Source organism: Mchenga conophoros, linkage group LG4, assembly GCF_057382185.1.
Source record: "Mchenga conophoros isolate Kocher_MC1m ecotype Shallow Benthic linkage group LG4, M_conophoros_male_GT1.1, whole genome shotgun sequence".
Taxonomy (NCBI): Eukaryota; Metazoa; Chordata; class Actinopteri; order Cichliformes; family Cichlidae; genus Mchenga; species Mchenga conophoros.
This window is the reverse complement of record NC_140529.1, coordinates 30,765,148-30,792,763: the sequence shown is the minus strand read 5'-3', so window position 1 is coordinate 30,792,763 and position 27,616 is coordinate 30,765,148. Positions and strand designations below refer to the sequence as shown.

At 39.8% G+C, this 27,616-nt stretch overlaps 1 protein-coding gene across 2 annotated transcripts; it reads right to left on the bottom strand.

The window, feature by feature from the left end:
- Window positions 1–993: 993 nt before the first annotated feature.
- ttyh3a (tweety family member 3a) lies at window positions 994–26,551 on the bottom strand. Of its 2 annotated transcripts, XM_085271731.1 has the most exons (16): window positions 26,220–26,551; window positions 25,627–25,849; window positions 22,849–23,018; window positions 20,161–20,272; window positions 19,787–20,007; window positions 17,570–17,665; window positions 16,890–16,962; window positions 15,976–16,051; window positions 11,885–11,940; window positions 11,175–11,267; window positions 10,319–10,411; window positions 9,486–9,622; window positions 8,061–8,234; window positions 7,558–7,633; window positions 6,020–6,121; window positions 994–3,728 (listed from the first exon to the last, which is right to left on the bottom strand). In XM_085271731.1, exons 2-15 carry the CDS (start codon window positions 25,750–25,752, stop codon window positions 6,041–6,043), a joined length of 1,584 nt encoding a protein of 527 aa, XP_085127857.1. In that variant the 5' UTR covers window positions 25,753–25,849; window positions 26,220–26,551; the 3' UTR covers window positions 994–3,728; window positions 6,020–6,040. The 2 variants fall into 2 exon arrangements, with proteins under 2 accessions (XP_085127857.1, XP_085127858.1); XM_085271732.1 differs by lacking the exon at window positions 6,020–6,121.
- Between the last annotated feature and the right edge of the window lie 1,065 nt (window positions 26,552–27,616).

The following is a 27,616-nucleotide window of genomic DNA, read 5'->3' as shown; positions in this document are numbered from 1 at the left end:
TATGTTTACATTAAATGTAGTGACATCGGAGAGCACTTGATGCTTAAAGAGAATTACCAAAAAAACAAAACAAAAACATAAACAGACCAAAGTGAACATAAAACATAATTTCTAAACAGCATCAATTTAGATGTATGCTCTCACCAGCCACTCTATTAGGTACGCTTTGCTTGTACAGAGTTGGACTCCTTCCTTCAAAACTAACTTCATTCATCACAGTATAGACTCAGCAAGGTGCTGGAAACATTCCTCGAACACTTTAGGCCATATTGACGTGATGACATCACACAGTCGCTGTGGATTGGTTGGCTCCACATCCATAATTTCAAACCTCTATTCCACCATATTCTAAAGGTGCTCTATTGGATCAGGATCTGGTGACTGTTAGTCCATCAAACTTGTCATTTTCAAGAAATCCATTTGCAATGATTTGAACTTTGTAAGTATGTAAAACTTTACTTTTATAGTGCTTTTCACAGACATAATTCTTGAACAGTGTTTTGTGACTTAAAACATCCCCCCCCCCAAAAAAAAACAAATAAAACAAACCCACCCACACACACACATTAAAACATAACATAACAAAGTAGCAGGAGACTCTGCAGAGTCAGCTAAATGGAGCTGGAGGGGTCAGCTTTTCCATAGCCTTAGTGGCACAGACCGAAAGGCTCTGTCCTTCCTAGTCTTTAGTCTTGTACAAAGGACGGCCAAGAGACTTTGAGCTTGAGGTATGGCGTGATATCCTACTGGAAGATGGGTGCACTGTCGTGATGCAGGCATAGTCACGACCAGCAACAATACTCAGGTTAAGCAGTTCTCAACTGATGTTAAGGAGCCCAAAGTACACAAAGAAGTATCACCCAAATCATTACACCACCACCAGCCTGAACTGTTGATACAAGGCTGGATGGATCCATACTTTGTTGTTTACTCCAATTTCTGACCCTGCCATCCAAATGTCACAGAAGAAATAAAGACTCATCAGACCAGCAATATTTTCCAGTCTTTTATTGTTCAAGTTTGGTGAGCTTGTGCAAATTGTAGGCTCAGTTTCCTACCTGGTGTGATCCTCTGCTGCTGTAATCTTCTGCTTCAAGGTTACATATGTTGAGTGTTCAGAGAGTGCATAACTCAGTTGCACTCTCAACCTTAGTTGTAATAAGTTACTGTTGCCTCCTATCAGCTTTAAGTAGTCTGACTTTTCTTCTCTGATCTCTGGCATCAAGAAGGAATTTGGTGAACTGCTGTTCACTGGATATTTTCTCAGTTTCAAACTATTCTCTCTAAACGTTAGAGATGGTCGTGTGAGAAAATCTTGTATGTTAATCTATAAGATTATCAGACCATGCAACAGTCTGTTAAGTCACCGTTCTTCCCCATTCTGAAGCTTGGTTTGTACTTCAGCAGATCGTCTTGACCGTATCTGCGTGCCTAAATGCATTGAGTCGCTGCCATGTAACTGGCTGATTAAATATTTGAGCAGTTGAACAGTTGTCTATAAGAACTACAGTGAAGTTTTGCTGCTACCTACTGGATGTCAGGAGGGATTTTCTGTCTCAACAGCACAAAGAAGTGCGATGACCTACTGCACTACATTTAAGGTTTCTTTAATTTTGAAACACAGCATTCAAGCTCAAGACGACCACAGTGTTTACAAAAAAGTTACATCTACAGTGATTTTTTTTTCCTCCACAAAAATTTTAATGAAAAATTTAAGTCTATTTACCATATTCACATTAATGAAGTAACACACGGTGCTTCTACAAATCTAAACTAAAAACAATAAACTAGCAAACCCAATAGAAAAAAAAAGTTGTTTAAAAATGTAGAAATTAAAATGCCAATTTCACAATTTTTTCTTCATTTTGTAATAGTTTATAACCAGTATAATAGCATTGCATTACAAAACAACAAAGAGTATGACTATCTAAAGGAGAAAAACTGCATCAGTGTAATAACATTTAACAGAATATAGGTGGTTCGAACCAGTCAGGCTCATTTTCTCAACAGACTTTAAGTAAAGAGATTAAAAAAACAAAACAAAACAGTAAGGGTTGTGCTTAACTTGTTGGCACAGTCTCAACATCACCTCTTGTACTGATCACGAAGCACATCTAAGAAGCGAGCTGAGGAAGCAGAAGTACAAACATCTCACTGCACGTTGCAAAGTTTGTCATGCTTCAACAGGAAACGTAGCAAAGAATTTTCAGATTGTACAGAGAGCACAGTTGTTGCAATCCCTTCACAGCATCCACTCACCCGTAACAGTTTTTGATTATAAATGCTAAAACACATTTGAGAAACACTGCACTGCCTATGCATGAAGCTTCTCCTGAAATTTCTGTTGAGATATGCATATTTTCTTTTTATATACACATTTGGATTAAGAGAGTTAGTCACTGGGAGGAGGAAGCGGTTTCATTTTGCAGGGAAGGGTATCATCGGATATAGATGTGTGTGGACAAGTCCCAGTTTTGCTAAGGGAGCACATGATTTTATTTAACAGGAACATGGTTAATGCATACTATCCTGAAGTGTGTAAGGGGAAAGAAAATAAAAAGGAATATAAAAAGAAATCTCACACACTCCCCTGCTTCACCATCTCTCTCTCTCTATATATATATAGATAGTTAAAAGTGTCTGCTTTTTTACTGCTTCCAGTAGTATATAAAAGAAAAATTAATCATCTCACTAAGTGCTGCTTCCCTACAACACAGTTCATCTTTGTCCAATCCAAATTATGAGCTACAATCACAGCTTCACACAGTCCTGGCTGTGTAACAGGGGCTCAACACAGTCTGAAAACAAACAAAAAATAAAACACGCACACTCCACAGGAAATAACAGGGTCTCGAAAGGAAAAAGAAAATAAAGTTCTCTTTCAAAGGACTATAAGACGTGCAATACTGCAGGAAAGCGGTTTCCAGAAATCAGGTTTAAGACAAAAATGCAACAGCATGCCAGTGCCAGAGAAATCCAAGTGTGTGGTGCATGTGTCACGTGTAGACATTAAAAATAACAATACCTTGTACTTTTAAGCCAGTAAGCAGAAAGCAGTGCTGAGGAACTGAGAAAAAAAAAAGTTTTCTTTTTTCCTGTATGTTATGCTTTAGAGGAGACAAAAAAAATACATGAACTTAAAAAAAAAAAGTTTGTATGAATGTGCAATGTATTCCTCTCTGAGTATGGTACAGTACTTTACAAATCAAAACAACCAGTAGTAATCAATGTTAGTCTATGAGCATTTCCAGAGTCCTTGACACAGCAATGCTTGTTAGATGTGACTGGTACGTGTCATGGTGCATTCATAAAGACAAAAAAAGAAAAGAAAGATTCAAAGTCAGCCCTGGCACCATCATGTCAGAGTTAATTTCCCAGCACCAATGAGGATTCGTGCAGTAGTAAACGTAAGCCGAGGAGATGTAGACAAGTTCCTGCACTCATAACTCATGAGATGAGATTTGATGGATGTCCCAAAGCTCTGCTTCAACCAGCCAGCGAAAGCACATTTGGTTTCATATATTAAGTCAAGTCAGGCAGCAAGAAGCAAGAGACTGAGAGAAAAATTATCTATGGGGGGGAAAAAAGATGATGGAGGGGCTTTCTGAGTGACTTCAGTGGCATCAGTGCTGCAGACCAGATGAGCCTGTCGGGGTCTAATGCGCTGGAGTGTTGTTGGGATCTGGTTGACTGTTGGCGAGGTACTTTGCCCGCATGCTGGAGGTGTACTGTGAAGAAAAACAAAGAAAAAAAGAAAAAGACAATTCACATCATGGTTTCACTTTTTTCCAGGTACCACTCCTCAAAAATACTTGAAACCACATTCTGTGTAGGATTCAAAAGGCAGATTTTTACCCTTACAAAAAAAAGAAATAAATAAAAAGAAAAGGTAAGCAGCAGCAGAAAAACAAACAGACATACAAAATACATACATGTACAACAGCTACAGAGTACACAGACATCAGACTAGAAAGAGCTGGACGCAATTTAGGATCATTTTGACCCTCTTATCCTGCCAGACTTCGTGCTCGCTTGCAGGGCCAAACATTCATATAGATTTAGGATACAGCCATGCGTTCTTTGAATACAGGTGATGCAAACACAAAGGCTGCATTTCACACTCCTGTCGAAACACTTGGTTGGCACTTTGTCAGATTTTGAGATCAACCCTCAGAGCCGTCCAGACAGCCTGCTGATATGAAAGCCAAGTATTTCCAACAATATGGGCTGAAACATCAACACTTACCATGCACGTTTAAGTAAAATATTCAACATTAGAAGGGCTGTAACCGTAGGCTATATGTTAAAGAGGGACAAAGCCGCTGTGCCGTTACTGATGTGCCATCAGTTATTTAAGTCCTGCTATAAAGCTTAGCTGAGCATTTTCACTGTTCTTTTTTTAAACTAGATGTGATAAAAGGGACAGATGTGACTGTGTAACTGACAGATACCACACCTTACACCCCCATGCAGCAGTGATTTATTAATTAATAGGTAGCCACGCCCTGAAACATGCAATGCTGGATTCTTTCTTTTGCCTATAATGGTGATTATAATTTACACAACGTAAGACTTAAAAAGTGTCTGAGATAATTAATTCATCAGGATATGAGTCACAGATCAAAAAGGAGACGAGGTCAGTTTTACTAAGGACTTCTATACTGCTGGACTCCGACATTTGCTCTCGGCTCCAGACTTTTTTCGGGTAAAGTAACTGCCCCCTTCTGGCTATTAGAAAGAATGCAGGGTTTAAACACTTGTGCACTGGGCTCACTTTTAAGACTTTAAAGCTATCTGCAGGTTTTATACGCAATCTATGGCTGTAATTGTCTGTCCATCCATTCTCTTCCACTTATCCAATTCAGGGGGCTGGTGGGGATGGAGCCTATCCCAGCTACAACAGGGCTAAAGGCAGGATACACTCTGGACAGGTCAGATGGTGGGATTAAAACCCAGGACCTTCTTGCTGTTAGGGAACAGTGTCAATCACCATGGCAATAATAATTTAGGTTAAGTTTACAATTTCATTGTTTTTTTGTTTTATTTTTTTGCAAAAAGGATTAGAATTCTAAAAATAAGTTATGAAATGTAATTTAATCTTTCCAGTTTTACTGAACAGTTTAAAATCTTCTAGGCTGGGGAAAGTTATTAAGGCTGAACTGTCTGTAAACATTGTCAGCACCCTGCATTTTTCTTACTAGTGTGTCTCAATGTTTCGAGTCCAGAAACAAAATAAAAATAAATAAATTAAAAACAAATATCAGTATTTTCATATTTTTCCCCCACGATGCATTTCTTCTCAATGCAAGAATTCAGGCAATGCTGGATTCAGTTCAGAACACCGTCATTACTTTCTCATCCACATTGTCATAAATACTTACAGAGACTAACAAGCACAGGTGTTAACTATTCGTTTACATACTCAGTAACCACTGTAGTGATAATGGTGGTGCTTGAGAATGTAAAGAAATGATGGATGAATTTGTTTTTATCATCAAATGTAGTGTCAGTGAGGAAAATATTAGAAAATAGAAAGACACTAAAGGTCATACCAAAGTCAGTACCTTTAAGTGATATGTCCCTGCTTTACACGCCAGTAAACAATCCTAAAATACTTTAAAATGTCTACTTGTAACTCCCATGAGATCACCCTCGAAGCCAAGAATCAAGACAAAGCACATCCACATTATCACTGAAATGGTTTAATGGACTTTTAATTTAATGTTGACTGTTGTTGACTCATAGATCATGGTGTGCCTTAAGGCAGAGTTACAGCTTCCTCCCAATATATCAGAGTTGCAGGGGGTAAATGGACATGCAGCCTGGGGCCACAGGAAACAAACATCAGGTGAGACACCAGGTAGGACATTTAGCAAGAGTCGGGAGAGAGGGGGAGTGAGGGTGAGGGGTCCATTAGATCTGGTGGGTCCTAAATAAAGGGAGAGTAGAGCTGGGAGCTTGGGAAGTGGTACAGGGGAGGAACAGGCCAGCAGGGGGAGGAAGCGGGCATGTTTAGTACCTGTTAGCATAGCAGATGAGGTTACCAAAACGATCTTGAACTCTCCGAAGGCTTTAACTGCCAGCAGTGACCGCTGTTACTGTCCGCAGCAGTCAAATACAACTGTATGGATCCGCAGAAGCAAAAACAAAAACGACAAGAAGAGAGTATATAGAGAAGATACACAAAGCAGTGTCGAGGTCCAGACAGACACACAGACACCGGGGAGAGCAGGAAATCTGGTGATGTTCAGGCCAGGTATACGCAGAAGGGAAAGACGAGGTTGCCTCGTGATACAAACCAACACCATTTTAATAACTCTTCGGCATCAAAACACATGCACAGGGATTTATAGCATTGTGTTATGCCATTTGTTTACATTATGTTTACTCAATGAACTTCTGATCACCAATAAAAGCAACGCACTATGGACAGTATGCAGGATTTTTCTCCTCTCTGTAACTGTTCAAGTGACACACAGAAAACACTGGTGACAGCATGGCACTTCCATTAGCTGTGGTAGCTTTTCTTTTAAGGGTTATGAAGAAACTATACCCTGGACGGGTTCGAAACTTCAGAGAGGCAGAGAAACATTCATGCACACATCCACATCTGTGGGAAATTTAAAGTTCCCTATTAAGTCACCTTTTGGATTTTTAAATTGTGGGAGAAAGCTGGAGCTTCAAGAAGGAGAAAGCAAGAGTTCTGTCGCCCCTTCTTTTAACAAGATCAAGTACAGCACAGCACTGCTAAAGCTGGGAGAGACTGATTAAGACTCAGAAGGGTGGATCCTTAAAAAAACAACAACAAAAAAAAACAAAAACCCAAATCAAAAAAACAAAACAGTTCCCAGAGACTCATCTCTATAAGGCTTATACTAACAAATGAGCTTTTGTTTTTTGGCACGGCAACTGTCACAGCATAAAGTTTCCAAAAATCTTTTAAGGAAGTCAGGAACTAAATCTGGCGGGTTCTGGTGAATTTACTGGGGTTTTCCACGACTAACACGGAAACCACAGCTTCTTCAACGATTCACAAAACAAAGAAGTGATTAGAGCTTTTATGTAGTAAAACTAAAGATATGGGTACTTTTTCTTATAACAAGAAATTTGAATAGGTTCTCTGTTCAAATACATTAAAAGAAAAATGTGTGTAAACAACCTAAGAGCAGAGGCAGGGGGTGATAACGAGAAAGGAAAGAGAGTTAAGCAGAGAAAGCGAACAATCTCCCGATAGTTTCATGGTGCCAATGCCGTTAAGCAAAGATAAACATCCATCAAACAGTCAGTGCATCATGTGCAGTGGAGACAGATGCTCTGAAGTTCTCTGTCTCTCCTTCCACCTTTTTATGTCCGCTTACCATTAATTAATTAAACTCCAAGGAAGCATCAAAGTCACACGGCAGTATATAGACACCACCTGTCTAGTTAGCTTCATTCAACATGTCTCTTAAAAATAAAGTTAACAGTTTCTAGTTTAGTTCTTCAGTTTTTCCTCTGGTGTAAAGGTGCAGACTGAATACTTTTATGAGGTGCTTTGACAGGAAAAACAACACTTACCGAAGGTGGAGGAGACTCTCGTCCTATCAGTGGTGTGTTTTCACAGCGAGAATTAGGGAAGTTGGCATTCTGAGCCCTGAAGGGGAAAAAACACGATTGGATCAAACTCAGTGACCACACAACTACAGTGTCAGTACTCACAAACAGATTTGTAGATTTGAAACCATACACTATAAGCATGAAAATCTCCAAGTAAATTATAGCGATAAAAATCATCATTCCCTCCTCAAGTTTCCCAAAATGTGTGCATTATTCAGGAGGCAGACGGCTTTGATTTTCACAGGCATCACAGCTGGAGAACACCAGCTGCATCTGCTGCACATAACATGGCTTGCTATAGGAGTAGAGCTCTGTCTGGGGACAGATAAATTTGCTCCTGAATACACAAGGAATCTAATGTCAGCCTCACTGTGCATAATCTGGGCTGTCTTGTAAAAATATATCATCCACCCCTCTTGCCTTTAATGTGGTTTTCCCTTTAAATTTCAACAGTAATGTCTTACATGTACTCTGTGACGGGTGCGTTGCTGACGGTGTGGGCTGCAGCAGGGATGGAGGTCTCGCTACCATAGCTGCTACCACAGCTGTACAGGCTCGGCATGTGAACCCGGTACAAATTATCATGGTTCTGCCTCCCTCCATGGCTCAGAGACTCGTCCTCACTGTCCTCCTCGCTCCTGCAAAACACCACACAACAATATAAAACCACCACCAGGGGGACCCCGTGTCCCATCTCACTGATAACAAAAGAACATAAAGACGCCACGTGGTCACGTTTTTCATTAGTCTGAGTCACATTCTGATTCAATTTCATCTCTGCTTCGGGAGGAGACAATAAGATAAGGTCTCTGCTTTTTGAAGCAAAGAAGATGACTCAATTAATTGGCCCTGCTCCTTCAAAGAGCCCTACTTTTGCATGTGATTTTTAACAGACCAAGAAAAAAAAATTACTTCTGCAAGAACAATGGGATTCTATTTGGTTCTTTTCAAACATGGAAGCTCAGTAGTGTATGAGATAACATTAACTGATTAAACATGGCCTGTCAAAACAGAGCAACAATAACGCTGGCAACATGGAGCCTGTCTCCCTCTAGTGTTCCCACAGGCTGATTTCATGCATTTTTAATCCATGACATCATGGAATCTCATTCAGAGCACTTCACAATACAATCACTTGATTCTACATGGTCAGGAAAACTGTGCCAATAACTTACTGACAACACTAATGCACTGGAAATGCTAAACTTCGATACTAAAAGCACATCTTGATAATGACCTGCCATTTCAAGCTGTTAAGTAATTAGCTGCATTATTACAGCAATAAAATAAAACAAGCTTGGCAGGGAAACTGAGAAAAACAGACTGGTAGCATGTAATCCCTTGCTTTATAACAGGAAGCTCTAGCTGAGATCAAACTGATGAACATGCCCCCCCAATGGTAAGTTAATTATATGGAGCAGCTGAGCTGAGCCTGAGAAACCACATTCCTGTTAGCAAACCATATCTGCTGTTAATAAGAGAGAAATCAGAATGATTTCACCCCACCCCTGCAAAAGACCAAAAAACGTAGTGAGATAGCACATTTGATGGGGGTTTAACAGGAAGTAATCTATTTGAGGATGCAGCTAGAGCCTCCTGGACCTGTCCCAGCAGTGAACAAAAACCAGTCTTTCAAGCACAGACAAACGCAAGTCTTACAGAAAAACAATCATGTTTCTCTGCCCATGTAATTTCTTTGTAATGTAAAAACAAGTGGCTACAAAGACATGCAACAAATTCATGATTAATTAATGGGCTTTTCCTCTTGAATTATTTCTCACTGTATATAAAGTCCTCAATATAAACCTAGCTGAAAAGCTTTTGCACCACTTTACAAGGTCTTTCTGATGAGGACTGTGCAAACTGTATGAGGTCAATGAAAGTCGTACCGCTTGCCTCTCCAGGTGTGCGGCACACTGCACACAATGGAGCTGAACATGAGAGCAGTGACGAAGGAGAAGAGCACGAGGTAGATGAGACCCTCAAGTCCATCATAACAAAGTCCCGTCATGGCCTGGACGTAGTCCTGTAACAAGCACAGGTGTTCATTTTAGTTTTTGGAAGATTTAAATAGGTTCAAACTGTTTTGTTTATTTATTTTTTGATAAACATAAGGGGAAAAGGGCAAAATAGAAGGGAAGAAGTTAAAAAGGGGTCTTTAACATGCATCTGCTTTGACTTCTTGTTTAAACTAGGTCAAACAAATAAGATCACAGTTGGCAAACTAGAGGGGAGCAGAGTAGGTTTTCATCTTTTCATCGTGACTGAAAAATTTTGACTATATGCACTGCAGGAAAAAAAAAAAAGTATTCTGCTAAAGTCTCTCTCTTTACATAAAATAATTGTGTTGCTAGCCAAGGAACTCTTTGAGAGAGACGAGAGCAGATAGCACCGAGAAAAGTGCTTCACTTGCACATGTGCACTTGGAATTTGGAAGCCACTGAGGGACAATCTTCCAAAGCACAGAGTACTTGTCATTCAGCCAGCTTCATAAATGGTACACAGCCAGCATCAGTTGGACAAGAACTTGCATACAGGAAAGGAAACATTATTTATGATGGCAGGTGTAGTCAACTGCACAGGCATAAAAGACGGGCTGCTTTAAACAACTAAGCTGCACTACAAGGATGTCAGTACAAATCAAGTCCGCTGGCCCTTTTTCAATCAGACAACGAGCAACCCCACAGTTAACAGTGTCTCAGTTTGTAACTCTTCTACTCACCATGTGCAGGCTGCGACAGTCCACCAATGCAGTGAGCTGATGTAGGCTGATCTCTGTGGTGTTCAGTATCCTCTGGATCTCTTCCAAGCGTCCCTGTAAATTAGCGATGGGAAACTCAAAATGTGCACTGTTGAAAAATGGCTCAATGGCTTGAAACCACAAAAAGAAAACAAAAAAAAAAGTGGAACAAAGTAAAAATCAGAGCAGTTCTCATTGTTTACCTGAAAACACACTACACAGTAAGTTTCCTCATCCTGTCTGTTAATAGTTTAAACACTTGACAATGGAGAATGAGATAATGTGATTATTCAATGCACATTTATGAGGGATTTGTCTCGCTTCACTATACAGCAGTACAAAGGAGCCAGAGCTGAAAAAGCAGATTATAATGTATGATACATTTTAATGGACAGTTCCCTTTTTCCCTCTAGTTCTTTTTTTTTTTTTTTTTTTTTTTTTTTTTTAAAGATCTGGCAGAAAATGTCTGATTGCCAGATAAAAAAAAACAAGTGTTTCCGTCACCTCAGCAAATTTCACTGTGTGGGTATGTGAAGTGAAATATGCCTCCCTCTGTTCCCTATGTCAGCTCTCCTTTAGGCCTCTGTCAACACAGAGTAAGGACCATCCCTGGACAATAGCATAGTGTTGTATTGACAAGGGCCAGTGAAAGCCTAATGCACATAATGCAGGTCCCAGGTGGGCTGTCAGCAGGCCTTTATGTGGACAGGTGCACTTCACTTCTCTGCAGGCCGCACAGGCCCCATTCACTTGTATGTTGTGTCATCACAAACCGTTAGAGATACCATGTAATGTGGGACTACAAGTAAAGGGTAATTTATTGGTGTAGGAAACATACCTTGGTTTGTATATACTCTCTGGTGGCAGATCGAAGCAGTTCAAACACATCATCCTGCATTTCCACTAATGCTTTGTGGCTCCCGGAAAGCCTCTGAAAAGAAAAAAAAAAAGACTGAATATTGTAGCAGTCCAGCATATTTCAAAAGTATTTCCATTTTTTAAATCAGTGCCAGAGGCTTTCAGTGGCTGTCTCCTTTTGTAGTCAAGCTGATGTCTTGTGAAATCACGCTGAGTTTATAGAGCTTCAAGGCTTATATAATGTATATATAGCGCTTCGTTCTCTATACACAAGATGCCTAGCTTTAGCTGCACTCAAAACTTCTAATTTATTCATGGAGCTTGAGAAATTAAATGTAGGGACTCCATTAAAGAAAACCGCAGTTTCACAGTAACTGTAACTTCTGTACAACATCTCTCATGCCCAACACCCTTTGAAGCAGCCCCACACTATCACCATGGACGTACAGGAAGTGCTGCTCTGCATCAGCTTTCCTGCTGGCATAATGAAATGTATTGTATTGGAATGGAATACATGGAAAAAATTGCTTTGAGGCAGTGCGAGTGGCCCATGGTGCCTACTTGCATTCCTCCTAATAACAAGGTCATACATCATGCAGAAAATATGTCTGTTGAGATTTTAGCATTATGAGCCTGAAATGGTTTGGTTTAACATGCACAAAGATGGATCTAATAACACATGTAACAAACCTGCTGGAAGGGATTGCTCTGCTCCAAACTGCAACTAAGGTAGTACTGAAGGGTTTCTGCAAGAAAAAACAGAACACATATGAACATGTTGGCAGAGGCACAAGAAGTTACATGTAGGGCTGCGGCTAGTCTTTATGACGACATAACTTGAAAGCGGTTTTAACTGCCAAATATGTGAACTTTTAAGTTTCCTCAGGATGTTTGTTCTATTCAACTGCAAAGAGGTTAACAACATTTGTTAGCTTATCATATGGCAAATGTGGCAGCTTTTTCAGCTGCTCCCTTAAGGCCAGATGCCCTTCCTGACGCAACTGTTCCAGGGATATGCGTTTGAACCAGGAATCTTTCATGTGCACTTGTTCAGTTTGCTCATGTATGAAAACAGACATGCATGTTGCTTATTATGTATTAATATTATTCTTTTTATCCTGATTGCATTACTGTTATATTCATTATTCTTCTTTGTCTTTTATACAATGAATATCTAGCCTGCAACGTAATTAATTACAGGCACCGTTAGCTTCACTGTTTGATAAACACTTTTTTATAAAAACAGATATGACAACACATTCCACTTAACTCAAAATGCACTAAAAATTAGAGCAAAATATATTCACAAACAACCTGCACATAACCTATGAAAGGAAATCCTTGCTTTCATAGGTTGAGACAAATTAAGACGCTTAAAAAAAAAACCCTACCATCAAATAGATTTGTAGCTGATTAATCCTCTAGCAGCAGCTAAAAAACTGCTATATCACTGTCAGATTTTGTAACATGGTCCAAATGTCTTGCACATCACAATAAGCTGACCTTAAAGGGGAACTAGTAAGCTAATGTCAAGGACCATATATTATTCTTGTAGTCTAGTAATATAGCTCTGCATGATTTACAGTTCAAAAACAAATGTGCATTTATGCAATACTGGGCCTTAGTGCGTTATCTCAGTTCATCCATTGTGTGAAAGTAGTTATTAAAGCTCCTGCCCCTTTAAAGGTTTTTTGTGTTTAGCTTTCTTGCACAACAGATCTGTAAAACTTCTGTGCTCACAACTTGTGCCGACTGCTTGCAATGACCATGTTAAGGATATCCCTCCCCTTTGACGTCAAGCCGAAAATAGACAAGTGCTAGAAACAGCACAATTAGAGCAGCATGAAGCCTGAGCTTTTGACTCATGAGTTTATTTGTGCAAATTTGACCTTCGGTCTTAAAAACATAGCCATGTTTGAGAATCTACTTTTTCATTGGGAAACATACAACAACAACAACAAATTACTAACATAAAAAGTCAACTTACTACTAGTACAAGTCGGAGTCCAGGAACATTAAGTACACAGAGGTATTCAGCTGCTAACTTTGTGTGTCGGCCTTTTAGCACTAGCCAGGCAATGCAGCAGGTTTCTGAATGTTTATTGTGAACCCCAGAGTTCAACAATCAAATTTTATTTATGCAATTTCAATTTGCAACAATGGCCTCAAGGCTTTACCAAGCCTAAAGATCCTACAATGTTAAATACTAAAAGAAAAAAAAAAGAAAAAGAAGAAAGAGAGGGCTGTGTAAAGGTGGGCATCAGATTCTCTGCATGATTATCAGTACAAGTTACCACTTTCAAAACATGAGATACTGTCAAAAAGTACTGATTATAACTACTGCAGGACAAGACAGCTATGGCTTTTTTCTATATTTCTCATTCTTGCATCACTGTGCTTCGTCTTCACAGAGTCACTGGTTCAGACATTAAGATTCAAGGCCAAAATATACTATGTTACTGTCTAGTTTTGAGTTATTGAATGCTGCCTTGTAAGACACTGATGGCTACTGTAACTATGAACAAGTTAATCATGAGCTTTGAGGTTAAATGGAAATGTGTTTTTCTCCTAACGCAGCAACACTTGAACAATCAGCACTACACAGCCAAAGAGAGACTTAGGATTAAGCCTTTACTGCAAACAGCTTCAGGAAAACAACACCTCTAGAGTCATTGTTAAATTACAACATGACCATACTTGCAACTGCTTGCAGTACACGATGAGCCAAAGAAGACTAATTAATTTTTCAGACTTTCGCTTGCTATTACCGGCCACTTCAGTTAGGTTAAAAATCACAGAACTGAGAAGGAGTGGATGAGAAATGCTTTTGCGTGAGAGCGTGACTCAGAAGCGGTGGAATACAGAAACGTCCACGGATAGAGGCAGTAAGAACACCACCAACCTGACACATGGTGTTAGTGACGTCCAAACTCACTGCTGTGTCAGGAGCCTTTTCCCACACAGCTGAGCATGAGAAGCGAATTTCCGGCATTTAAAAGTACATATCAGCAAGCTTCTGTTGGTCCAGCTCTCACAACTACACCCACACATTTATATCAGGAGGAGCAGATTTCCTGAAGTCTGTGGATGAACTACGGATGCCTCATCATGGGGTTGGGATCAGTTTTTGTGTCACTTGGTATCAGAACATAGTTAAATGATGACTCAGTTATGGCTTTCATGATCAAATAAATATAACGGACAGGAAGTGGGTTTATATAATTTTCACAGTATTATGCCATTTCCCCGTGTAGAAGAATTTGTTTAGCTCATAACACTGTGAGGAACCCTCAAAAGAAAGGACAACAAACACGTATTGTTCGGTATTATGATTAGAGCCAGTGAGCCATGCCATCAAGATAGCTTTGGCATCCAGTCACTGCACTAGGTTAGATTTTTAGTAGTCAGAACAAATGAATGAGTTGCACTGTGAGTATTCCCAAACACAAGGATGTGTTGAAAACCAGATGTCATATAGACTAAATAAGCAAATGTTCACAAGGAACCAACTTCCTCCAAACACAGAGGGATCAAACGGACAAATGTAGCCGTTTTGAGCATTTATGGAGTTTCTGGAGTTCAAGCCTGCTCAGAGTCGCAGCTCATCTTTGTCACTGTTGCCACCATTTGTGTTGAAAACAAACCATCATAATAATAGAGAAAAACCGGCTGCAGCAGAACAAAATGCAGCCTAAATTTCTCTCTGATAAAATGCCTAACAACCACACAATGAGAAAGCACACGCATGAAAAATAACATTGAGTGTTGTTGAAATGATGCTACCACAACCACTGAGGGGAGAAAAGCAATAAATCCAGTGCTGTAATAACACTTTGTGGTATCCAGAGATTTGTCTAGTCCAATTTCATGAAGGCAAAAGCTGTAAGGGAGAAAAAGACAAACACAAGAACAGAGTCTGGACTTACAGCAGTTTTTTCCCCCCACTTTGTGTTAATACTGTAATAGCAATATACTTACTGCCTCATCACAGTAATAATAAGTGAGTTCCTTTTTTCTGCTAAATAGTTAGCATGTGTTTAAGAGAAAAAAAGCAAAACTGAAAACCCCCACACTGCATAAATTAGCCCTAGGGTAAAATAAAGCGTTAAAGCTGCAGCATTATACAGGTCAGTGCATAGTGAGCCAGTGCTCATTGTTCAGATTAACCATACAACGGAGCATTTAAAGCTAATGTCCTGGTTTCTGCCCAAAGCATGGCAATCTCCATGTTTAAGAGATTAGAAGAAGATATATTTTGTTAAGCTGATGTCAAATAAGGGATTTTAAGCAGAAATAGGAGCACCAAAATCCTTGGTGGCGCTTATAACGTGTGATTATGGGTCTTATTTCAGAGACACATTATCTTTTTCCCCCCTTCCAAGGACTGAAGGAGGATGCAGGAAATATACTGCGCCCTGGATACTGTGCTCCTTGGTTCTTATCTTCCTCATGCAAATCCAAGGCACTATTTTCCCTCTTACATGTGTCCCATCATGAGACAGATAGGGCAATTACTAAAATCAGACAGTTTGAGAGCTGTCTGTAGTGGTTTTTTAAAAAGCAGCCCATTGTCCTTCTGCCCCCAATGCAGATGTGGTAGTAGTACTTGAAACCTGCTATGGTCTATGGAGAAGAGCAAGGATGACCCTTCAGAACAATGAGACCTCAGTGCAGCACAACAAAGCATTCAGATCATGTTCTCTGCCCTTTCAAAATTCAGTTATTTTGAAGAACTTACTGAATCTTTACCACATAATGATCTTTATAAGAGGAGCTCATACCTTTATTGATGACTTGATACTGCTTTGTCACTTCAGTGACATACGTATCAGGAGATGCACAAAAGTCACTGGTGGTCTAGAAAAACAACACAAATTAGACTTATAAATGAAGAGGACTCAGTTGGTGACATTTGCATTCAAATGCAGTCAAACGCCATCACAGGCATGATTGCAAATGAATCATCATCTTTGATGAACTGATTGCAGCTTTAAAAAACAAAACAATAAACAAACCAAAAAATAAACACTTCATGTCGCTGGCTCCCTCAATCTCTGCTGAGAGCAATCAAACAAAATAAATTAAATAAATTAAATAAATAAAAAATAAGCACATTTAGGTGTGAACAGCTTGATTCATCTGCAGGGGAGGAAATCCTCCACAGGGATATTTAATTTGCATAAATAAAGATTAATGTTCATCAACATTTTTCAACCTCCTGGAAAATTCATTTAAAATGCCTCTTTAAATTATGTAATACAAAACAATATAAACAAAATATATGGATTTATTTTTTAACCTGAGTGAAGCAGCCAGTTTTACCACTTTCTGCTTCTGGGAGCACAAATTGCAATATTACCCCCATAGTGCATAATAACCAGTTATTTTGCTTCTAATCACACATCTTAATCAATATCATTAGTCTTAAGGATTTCTGTAATAAGTACCTAGAAAAATAAATCACCTGTAAATTGTTATAACTTAGTAAAAGCAGTTTCAATAGAAATAAACAGGTCCTGTGTAGCATAGTCCTTCTCATAGGCACTGCTATTTTCATGACTATTCAGTGTATTACTCCTTATATCTTGACTCATGAACTCTACTAGTTAAATTAAATAAAACTCTGCTCTGCAGCCACAGGCTGCCCACAAAAACTGTTTTCCCAACAGGATCATGCAGTGATGCAGAAACTTACAGCAGAGACAGCGAACTCCAGCCCCAGGGAGACCCAGCTGATTACCAGAGCCACTATACCAAATAGGCACACCCTGGGGAGAGAAAGGAAGTGAGAAGTATATTTAACCAGCAGCAGCTTTCATGTGCAAAAACAACTTAATCCACTGCAGAAAGAAAGATATTTAAGATAGAAAATTTGACAATTTATTCAACACACAAAGATGTGCAGATCAATCTTAAAGAATAGCATCAGCTGCAAAGGCAGAAGGATAGAAGAGGAAAGCAAAGGAAATCACCAACATACATACATGGATAGATTACATAAGCAACTAAAATCAGATGCAGCTAAACAACAATATTGAACAATATTGAGTGATCCAAAAAGAACACAGGATATCCAATATCAAGAAGTGATACTGAGAGTCTGTGTTATTATGTGCAAAGATAGTACATAACAAAATAAATGCAAACCTGTCAGGCCAAAAATGTCACTTGTGTCAAGAGTAGTTATCAAAAATACTGATCTGATCATGATGTGATGCTCCCATGAAATTAGTTTTAAAAGGGCTGAAATTTCAAACAAACTTTTTTGTATGAACTGAACAGTAATGAAGAAGTGGTTTCATGTATGGTAACCACCACTCAGCTAAATCATTTCCCAGGTCACAAGAGTTTCCCCTTGAATCTTGTGAGACTCACGCTATGAGTGTTCCTTTGGAGTTGCGAATGAGGCCAAACAGCACCAGAAGGCAGATGAGGACATCGAACAGAAGCAGGGTTATGTAGCCCAGCCACCTGTGAAGACACATGTCATTAACAACAAATGGTCAAAGCAGCACAGCTAACCATCTCTCAGTAAAGAAGTAATTCTCTTAACATCAGTCGCAATGATTTCAGCTTATCCTGTGTATTATAGGCATGCCTCCTGAAAGGTTTGTTACACTTGAACATGAAACCTAAAAAAAATAAAGAAATGAGAACCTGAAAATAACTGAGGTTAAGTCATACTTGTCTTGGAGCAACTTGTAAGTGACATGTCATAAGTAACCTAGATGGATGGATGAACTTCCATCAGGTCCACTCAGGAGTTGTCTAGGTGAGTGGTGGTGGGCAGGAGTGGGTATATTTGTAATCTCCTCGTTCAGTACCTCCCTGCATGTTCAGGTGAAAGAGTGAGTCATCGATACTGGGGAACTTTAATGCTAACATGGGAAATGACAGTGCGACCTGGTTGGATTTGAACGGTCTGCCCACTGTGAACTTGTGTAGTGTTCTGTTTTTAGACTTCTGTGCCAACTACAGTTAGTGCACAATGAACACCATCTACAAGCATAAGTGTTTTTAAGTGTTTCAAAGTTTGATCATCAAATGATCAGATGCAGCCGTATAACTTGGACACTTGGGTGTAGAAAGGAGCTGAGCTGTGGTGCTGGCACAGACATCAGAGTTGAAGGGAGCTGTTGGAAGAGTCCTGTTGGACTTGGTTATCCTGTTTGACTCCAGAGACAGCTGAGAGATATTGGTAGCTCAAGCAAAGTGCAGCTCTGGCAGTAGCTGAAGCAATAGCTCACGTCCAAGGAGTTCAATGAGACTATGGAACAACTCATAGGAGGAAGTGGTGCTCTACTCTAAATTGGCCCATTGCTCTAAATGCAATGGGGATTGGGGAGGATTTCCTTAATACCGCTGACATGCCTTCCATAGTAGAAGCAGAGTCCGGGGGTGACTCATCTCTCGCAGGAGAGGAGGTCACTGTAGTTAAACATCTTCTGGGTGGCTAGGTGAATGAGGTTTGCCCTGCATTTCTTAAAACTCTGGATATTATGGGGCTGTCCACAACAGCTTTCCACAATGTTTTCTGCAATACTGATTAGAGGTCTGCAGCAGTGCCTGTGGATTGGCTGACTGAGGACGGGACTTCTGCTTGCATATACAAAAGGGTGGCTTGGCTCTCCCTTAGAGATAAGGCGAGTAGCTTGGTCATTTGGGTGTGACTCAGAGTAGAGCCACTACTCCTCCACAAATGAAGTGGTTTGGGAATTTGATTAAGCCCCAGGCAAGACCCAAGATTGGAAACCGTGTCCACCTGTTTAAACTGAAAGATGTGGCTGGGAAGAGCGAGGCTAATAAGCCTTTTTAGGCTGCTGTCCCTGCAACTTGGATAAAATAAGATACTAAAAGAGCACAATTTAAACAAAAATATATGCTTGTAGCTAGGTGGTAGCATTCCTTTTCTTCCCTGTAACTATTAAATCACATCTTTCGAATGCATGTAAGAGCAAGTATTATGGGAAAGGGTTTATTGTTAACAGACTGTGAACCTATTCTTCAAGGATATAATTGGTATATTTAACTGACACCACAATTCCAGGGTATTTTTCCTCTCACACTCACAGTTGTCCTTTGGGGGTGCTGCAGATATCAGCATAACTGATCCACATATAGTAAAGGCAAGGAGTCTCTGTAACCTTATTTGACAGAAATCTGTACATTCAGCTGGCTTTTCTGACCATGTGATAAACAAAGATATATTTTATGCATGAGAAAATTAAACACTGCTTTAATTTTCTAGCAGAGAAATGTAGTCCAGGCTTGCAATTTTTAAGCACGTCAGCTACCTAATTATGCGCTGAATAACTTAAAGAAATTCCTGCTTGCTTGCACCTACCATTGCATCCTGCTAACTTGAATCACTTAAGACATTTTAATACAGAAATACATCCAACACAGCAGCACTGTCTAACTAGGAAAAAACTAACTAAATTTCAATGAAATATAAATGCTGTAATAAGCACCAGTAAAACAGTTCAATTTTTTTCTGCATCATTTTAATAAAATAGATGTAGCATGAGATAATTAGCCTGCTGTTATACCACTGCAAAAAGTGGTGCTTTGGCTCCACTGTCCCAGTCTTACCTGTACCAGTCAAAAAGCTCAATCTTGCCAGCAAACTCATCCAGGGAGATGTTGGAGTTTTCCCAGAAGGGAATCTCCACCATCTGTCTGACCAGCTCATCCAGCTGGCCCTGCAGCTTTTGGATGATGGACAGGTAGTCTGCATGCTGTGCATACTGCCCCTCAAGCTGTTGCAGATTGTCATCAACTGTCTGGTTCAATGAGGAAGTACTGTCATAGACCTAGAGCCAAAACAGGGCCAAACAAGGCCATGATAAGAGTTCAGACAAGAAAAGCGGGGCTCACTACACAGCTCTAATGAAACTGGGGTTGCTTGTGGCAGCAAAGCGATTAATTATTAAACCTCTTGGTATAATTTGTGCACTGTGTCTTACCAACTTCTGCACTCCAGTGATCGTGCGGTTAGCATGGCGGAGAGAATACGTCATTCGATTCACTCCATCACAAGTCTCGCCGTTCCCATAGAAACCGACGGCAATACCAGCGCTGAAGGGAGACAAAAGGAAGGGAGGGGACACAGGGTGGTGAGGAGGAGGGATTAGCTAAAAAAGACACAGAGAGGAGACAGAGAAGAGAGCAAGCCAGGGGGACAGCTAGCCAGGGAGCGAGGCGTGTGAACTCTACATTAACCCTGTCGGTTCAGACCCCAGTCAACAGGCTCCTTTGAGCTTCTGCAGAAAGACTCCATACAGAACCATGGAAACACAGAGGAATGGACCAGCTATGCCCCAAGCCCCACACTATGACTGACAAAGGCTGTACTGAGGCAGGAGGTCTGCTCCCATTAGCACAGGCAGGCCTCAAGCTGCAGAAAAACAGCTCTCTCTAATGCATGAGCAACAGTTTCCGAAAGCACATCGATGGCAAAAACAGTTTCACATTTATTAAAATCCTAATATCATTGAAAACATACAGAATTAACTATATTTACAATAAAACTGTTTGATATATTCTAATATTTCAGTGATAAAATATCAACTCCAATTCTGCACAATAATAAAGATTTAGCTCTGACATCAGTTCCTGCATTGCAGATGTGGACATTTTGGAAGCACTTATGCTATGACATTCATCCTATAAACAGATTGTATCAGATGAAATGATTATGAATGAACCATTGTGGGTTAAAAGTGTTCAGCCAACAGCACTCAGTAGATCAGAAGGTTTTCCGTTTTCCTGGAGTGCTGCTAATCTCTTCCTCTCACACTCTGCAGTGTGATAAAGGTAAATAGGAGCAGCTTCACAGTACAAAACAAACTAAACTCCCTGGTGAGATGTGACCCTGTGGAAACTCTATACTATTCATAAAAAGAAAAAAAAAGTGAGAAGATAATCCCTTTATTTTTAAGTGATGCAGTTTCTTGTGCAATGATACTGTGATGCTGAGCGTGGACCCACTGTCAACGAACAAAAGCAAAGCAAAACAGAAATGTCAGATCTCTCCAACTTTTTTTCCCCCCTGCTCAGCATTTATGCGCGGGTAAAAGCGCGCACACAGATACGGTGATTGTAATGCAGTTCTTGTACTCATCAGGTCCCCAAGCTCTATGTGCTACTGTGAATCAAATGTGATGGCTCTCTTGCGGCCCATCAACAGGAGGAGGAAAACAGGAAACAAATTCAGTTTCCAAGGACAAAAACTGTGTCCAGATGGTACAATTCTTACACTATGCACTTAAAAAAATAATAATGTAAAACCTAAAAGTACATAATGCTCATATACTGTACATCCTCCTCTTCGCAAATTCCTGTCACACTGTTTATTCCCATCAGCACAGTTGTGGTGGCAACAATCCAACATACACAGGAATGCAACAGTTTTTAAATTATTCTGTATACAATGGTATGTGGAGGCTTTCAGTGTGGGTGTGAGTGATGTACTGCCTTAGATGGTTCAGGAAGACATTAGCAACAATACAGAAACCACTGAATGAAAACTAGGTGACTTGTAGCAACAAAAGCGAAACAGCTGTTAGTACTGCAAAGTAGGCAGGCCAGTAATTAGACTTTCATCAACTCTGTGACAAGCAATTGATGGGACTATCAACTTGAGGAAAGGATACTGCTGATTTACATTAGATCAGGTTGTAAATACATTAGAGAGTTACCTATGCAGACAGACCCTGACATTTCCACTAATTAATAACCATCAGATACAAAGTCTGGGCTTTATTTCGATGTGGTTATTTTCCAACATCGTAAGCACTTTCATCCAATTTTGCAAACTTAATATGATAATACCACAGTGAACCAATAAACTATAAAACTGCACAAATTTAGGTATTTATTGAATTCATCCCTATGAACTATGTCACAAAGGACTGCTTGTTTCAGCACGGCTCAACCCACTCTGAATCTGTAGCAGCTGACCACATTATTTGCATATTCAGCTAATAATGGCTTTAGATTGGTTTACTGCCCTTTACCAATGCTTCAAAGGCTTTATCTCTGGCTATGCAAATGCAAAGCAACCAGTACCAAAAAAAAAACAAAACAACAAAAAGACAAATCTTAATGCCGAGTGCAGTACCTCCATTATGATTTGCTCCAAGCAAACTTCTATAACACTTCATACTGTTAATCATACTCTAAAACAAAATCAAATCATAAACCATGTGTTATCTGAAAACGCTATCATTGACTGAATTATTTCATTTTATCATTGGGCTCCTCATAACTCCGTATAACAATTTGTTCAACCAAAATTGGTTTACAAAACACTATTACAAAACAAGAAGAACAAGAGTAGCGCCATGAGTTACAAGCGCTAAATAAACAGTCACACTTGCCATGTTTTCCAAGCTTTAGAAACAAAGAAGGAAATTCATAAACACCAAAATGATCAAACATCCATTTCATTATAACATAATCAGAAAAACCAAAACATTTCTGGATTTTTTTGGAGTCATTTCAATAGATGCATCCTTTGCCAACTTCTGTGTTTGGGGATCTGACATCATGGACTGAACCATTGCCAGTGTTTAGGCTGTCTGTATTGTTCAAGAGTAATATGTTATCACCAACACTGTTTATCACCACTGCAGTCCCATGTTAATACTCACCTACAGACAAGCGTTGCAATAATGACACACCAAGCTGTGCAGCAACAGTCGGCGTTGGGCTGCTCCTCGTTTTTTTTCCGCCGGCAGCACAGCCAAATGGAATAGAAGAGCAGGAAGAGGAGGTCCAGAGCCAGACAGGCAAGCGCCACACCTCCCAGTAACAGGATTGACTGGTAAAAAGAAGAATGGAGTTATGGAAAACGTCATAGCTGTTACTGGTTTCTCCTCAACAACAACAACAACAACTGGGATAAAATGCTTTTAAAGTGTCCCACAATGGAAATGCACACGACTTCAAGTATGTTGCTATCTTATCTGAGTGCTATTTTACACCCAGTCTAAACAGTGGTGTGTGCTTCAATGTTAAACAGAAACATGAAGACAAAATAGTCTGTTGACTGATTTGCAAACTGAAAGACTTAACTGAGAACTTGATCTCAGACACAACTGCAAAGAGCAGCAAAAACCACAAGAATGTATAATGATGTACAATGTGATAGTCAAACCTCTCTCCACTAACTGTAGCTCTTCGTATGTAGGTCAGACAGAGGGCCTATGTGTTCACTGCATGCTCCTGAGGATTCATTGCTGGGGCAGATTTCCATCCACTTTTGTTTTTGTGAAAAACCCAGTGTTGTTCTACTCGTTCAGTTTCCCCAACAAAGCATCGCAGTGAATGACACGCCCTAGTGACCTGTGCAAAGCAGCGAGTGAACACAGCCAGCATTTGACTACTCCCCGTGTTCCCAGTGACATACACAAATAATGCCATGCCTCATCCATGCTGCTCTGCATACTTCAACCAGGAGGAAAGACTGTGATCATAATGAGGATTAATTTTGGTGCATCACATCTTTACCATCTGGGCAAGATGTAAGAATGACATACTCAAAAGTTGAATCACCTAGATGCAGCCTGAGCCCCATTAATGTCTCAGCCATCTGGATGAGTCAAGAATGTCCCTGAAGCTTGAGAGGGAGCATTGCACTGGCAATAATTAGCAGCCTGTAATTAAAGTCAGTCAATAATTATGGTTTGTAAGCTGTCCCAATGATAACACCTTTTATGTGCAGCACTTGTCATGAGAAAACTGAGAAAAGGAACATATAGCAGATAACAGCTGGATTACCCTTTTAATAGTCTTGTTAAAAGCAACAGGGATCTGTTGCTTTTAAAGAGATATTGTTCACACTGAACTTCCTGAACAGCTGTTATCCAGTAGGGGTGTAACATTTCGCAAACTGGGACCAAAGGAATTCTTTTTTTCTCAAGTTGTGGCATGAAGTGAAATATGGTTTTTGAGAGCTGTTATTCTTTTGTTATATCCATCATATCCTACCAGGATAGCTGCTGTGAAAAGCTGTGAACTTTATACTCCTTAAAATGCTCACTTGCTCCAAACTAAAATCTAATCGCACCATTAAAATCAATGTTTAACTAAAGGAATTTGACAGCAGGTAACATGTTAGTTCGAACAGGGAAATAATCAGAAGTGAAAGTGTAAACATCCTTTTAACTGTATAAGATCTGGACCATGACCGTGAATTGCAGACGCATGTCTGGAACACGCCTTCCTCGTTTCAGAGGAATCGTGATTCACTTCTCGATTTTCTGAATCTTCTTCCTTGGTAAAAGGGAAATGGGGTTAGATCTTGATGCATCTCTTAAAGTTAACTCATGTCTGTAGATTTTTACACTTGTTTTCAAAATGCTCCTCTACATTAGTCTGCCTGCTCTTAGTAATCACTGACCCAGAGCTTTATTAAAAACCACAAAAGTACTCAGGATTTGGTAATGACGCACTTTCTAACACCAACAGCATAAAGAACATAGATAAAAAGAGGAATTTAAGTCTGTCGTCATAATTATAATTATTATCAAACCTTTTTGCAGATCTCTCTTTATTAAAACCTAAATAAAAACAATTACTTATCAGACTAGCTGTACCAGTTTCCACACAATTAAGGACTGCAAAGTGTTACCTGGATCTAACAACATGGCTTTCACAGATGATAAACACCATCTTTGTTGAACATAAATTCAAAAAGAAAGTAATGCATTGTTCATGGCAATTCAAAGGTATTTATTGATTAAAGGACAATAGAACTAATGGGTCTGAAGAAGGGAATAACCACCTAGAGCTGGGTACCTATAATGAACATAACAAGTTGCAGAGACTCTCCAAAACTCTCACTTTATGTGACCTAAATTTAGAAGATTCTATTTAATATTAATCACATGAACAAACACCCTGCTTTCCCTTCCCCCCAGAGTCTAAACTACTCATTAGACTGTGCAGAATCCTCCTTAACCCCTGCTCTCAGTTTAACCTCCCCGATGTGAGTCTGTTGGAATAAATATATTTTTCCTTTGGGTACTCCAGAGTCTTAATGCCCCCCATGTGGTGTAACAAATACTGACCATGATAAGATTACAGGGAAAATAAGACATAAGGAAGTGGTTGCTTAGGTCAGCTTATGTGGCCTGGATTACACTATACATTGCCAGCTGGTTAGTGTCTGGAAAGCTACACACACAGATGGTGTCAGGGATCAAAAGGTGGAGAGAACGATCAGCTGCCACCAATACAACTAATAATATTAAATGACAACCTTACAGGAAAGGAAAAAAAAAAAACAGACTGTAGCCCAGCATGCCCAAACATGCTACAATTGCGAAATGGAGGTTTGGGATTTTATCAAACTGATACCGAAACAAGCACTTGATAATATCACAGCCCCAAGTGTGAGTCTAGGAACTTGTAGGGTATTATTTTACCTGTTGATACGTCCAGTCTTCTGGTCTGAAGTCACTGCTCGTTTGCTCGAACCTTAAGTTGAAATGTGGAAGTCTGTGCAGCAGGTTCACCCACCATGGTGGAGTGTAGCTAACCACCGCTGCCATGGGGAGCAAATGTCAATGAGATCCACGGACAACGGGCTGGAGAGAGGGGACGCTTCAAAGTGTAAACACGGAGGGGAATCCACCTCATACAGTCAATCTGTAGCCGGGGTGGATGACAAAAACACATGCAGTAATGTTTAAGTGTTTTCTTCACTCTGACAATCATAAACATTGCATTCATTTATTTTTTACCTACATATAAAATCCTAAATGCTTTCATTACATATTAATACGAGCCCGGACAAAACAACAGCTCGCTAACTTCACAAACACTGATGCAGCTAGCACTTAGCTAACCTTAACTACTCGATGTAAACCTCAGTCATGCTAGTTACTTTCTGTCAACTTAACTATCTCTGGCGTTGTGTGACAGTTGGAACTTTGCTCTAATGTTAGCTGTAATCTCTCAAGCACAGAAGTCCATTTAAAATCACATAAAATCTTCGTTTTTTAAGAGCTACTTATACCCGTAAAGTAGGTTAGCCAGCGTTAAGTCTGCTAACGTTAGCCGGTTTAGCTGCTAGTTAGTTGAGTCCGCTGAGAGTCGAGGAGGAATCAAAAGAACCAGTCTCTTTTGTTTCACTTGGCATTCTCCTCTGCGGTTTATTGCATCCTGCCTTGCTCATTTGATAGTTCCTCATTTCATCTCTCGCAGTCTTATCCCACCGCAACGACTCAAACTACCGAGCGAGATCTCCAACCAGTTATCGTTCGTGCGGGAGGCTGGAGCCAACCCAACTCGGCGACTGTTCACGACATTCACCCAGCTGGCAGCCAACCCAGCCCCGGCCCGCAAAAAGTAGCCCAACACCGTCGATATGTTTTAAAAAATAAAACATGACCCAACAGCGCCACCCAGAGGAGCCGCAGCGTAGGGCTATTGGGAGGTTCAGGTAATGTCGGAAAAAGTATGACTAGCTGTCTATTGAGTCATAGCTAAGAAAATTGTCTCCACTAAGGGGTTTAAGATAGTTAATTATTTTTTTTGAACAGCGGGAAGAAAAATTAAAAGTCTTGTAAAAGTAATGCAATAAACTTATCTAAAAAATATTAAGGAAGGAGAACAGAGGGAAAATGCCAAATTACACAAAATTACACCAGAACCTTGATGGAATTATGAAATCAGAACAACCTCCAACACCCACCAGATTGCATGTGGTGCTATCTAAAAAAATCATCTGACTGATAACAGCTTCAATTGTCATGATGCCGATGAACCCAAACATGATGCCACGGGAGTAAAAGCATACTTGGACAGAAAAAAGACTCCCAAACCCACAGTGGGACACTATTAGTCATGGATTAGCCTCCCCAGAGCTTGGATCCAACATTACTGACAAAGAAAGAAACAACAGGCAGCCAACATCCAGAGAAGAGCTTTGAATATCCTTTAAGAAGCCTGGAGAAGTATTCTTGAAAAATGCTTTTACAATAAAAAATTACAGTAAAGTCTAACCATAAGAGACTTCAGGCTGTATTAAATAATGAAGGTAGTCGTGCCAAAAACACTGACTTTCAAGCTTATAGTATTCGGCAAGCACGGTTACAATTTGTATTTCATATTTCTAACAAAATATAATGAAATAAGTGTGGCTCAAGCCTTTTGCACATTATTCCTGAAAATAATGTGTATTGATAATCTGAGAGTGTTTTCTGTTTATTTTGTTTCATGTTTCTATTCTCTTTCTGCTTTATTGTTGATATCTACGACAAAACAACAACAACAACACGTAAAGATAATACAGCTAAAAACAGTGCGGTTATGTGTACAGCAACAACGATCACGTCAATTAAACTCTCTGCCTGTGGATCTTGTTATTCCTCAAGCTAAAATATAGTAGGAGCACGTGAAGGCACCATTGCT

What these genes read in the sequence shown, in the direction of transcription:
- ttyh3a (XM_085271731.1), bottom strand. Translation starts at nt 25,752, where the DNA reads ATGGCAGCGGTGGTTAGCTACACTCCACCATGGTGGGTGAACCTGCTG. An exon ending in ACTGTCGCAGCCTGCACATG is followed by an intron (nt 9,623 to 10,318) that starts GTGAGTAGAAGA and finishes TGCTTGTTACAG; the next exon opens with GACTACGTCCAGGCCATGAC. An exon ending in CACACCTGGAGAGGCAAGCG is followed by an intron (nt 8,235 to 9,485) that starts GTACGACTTTCA and finishes GGTGTTTTGCAG; the next exon opens with GAGCGAGGAGGACAGTGAGG.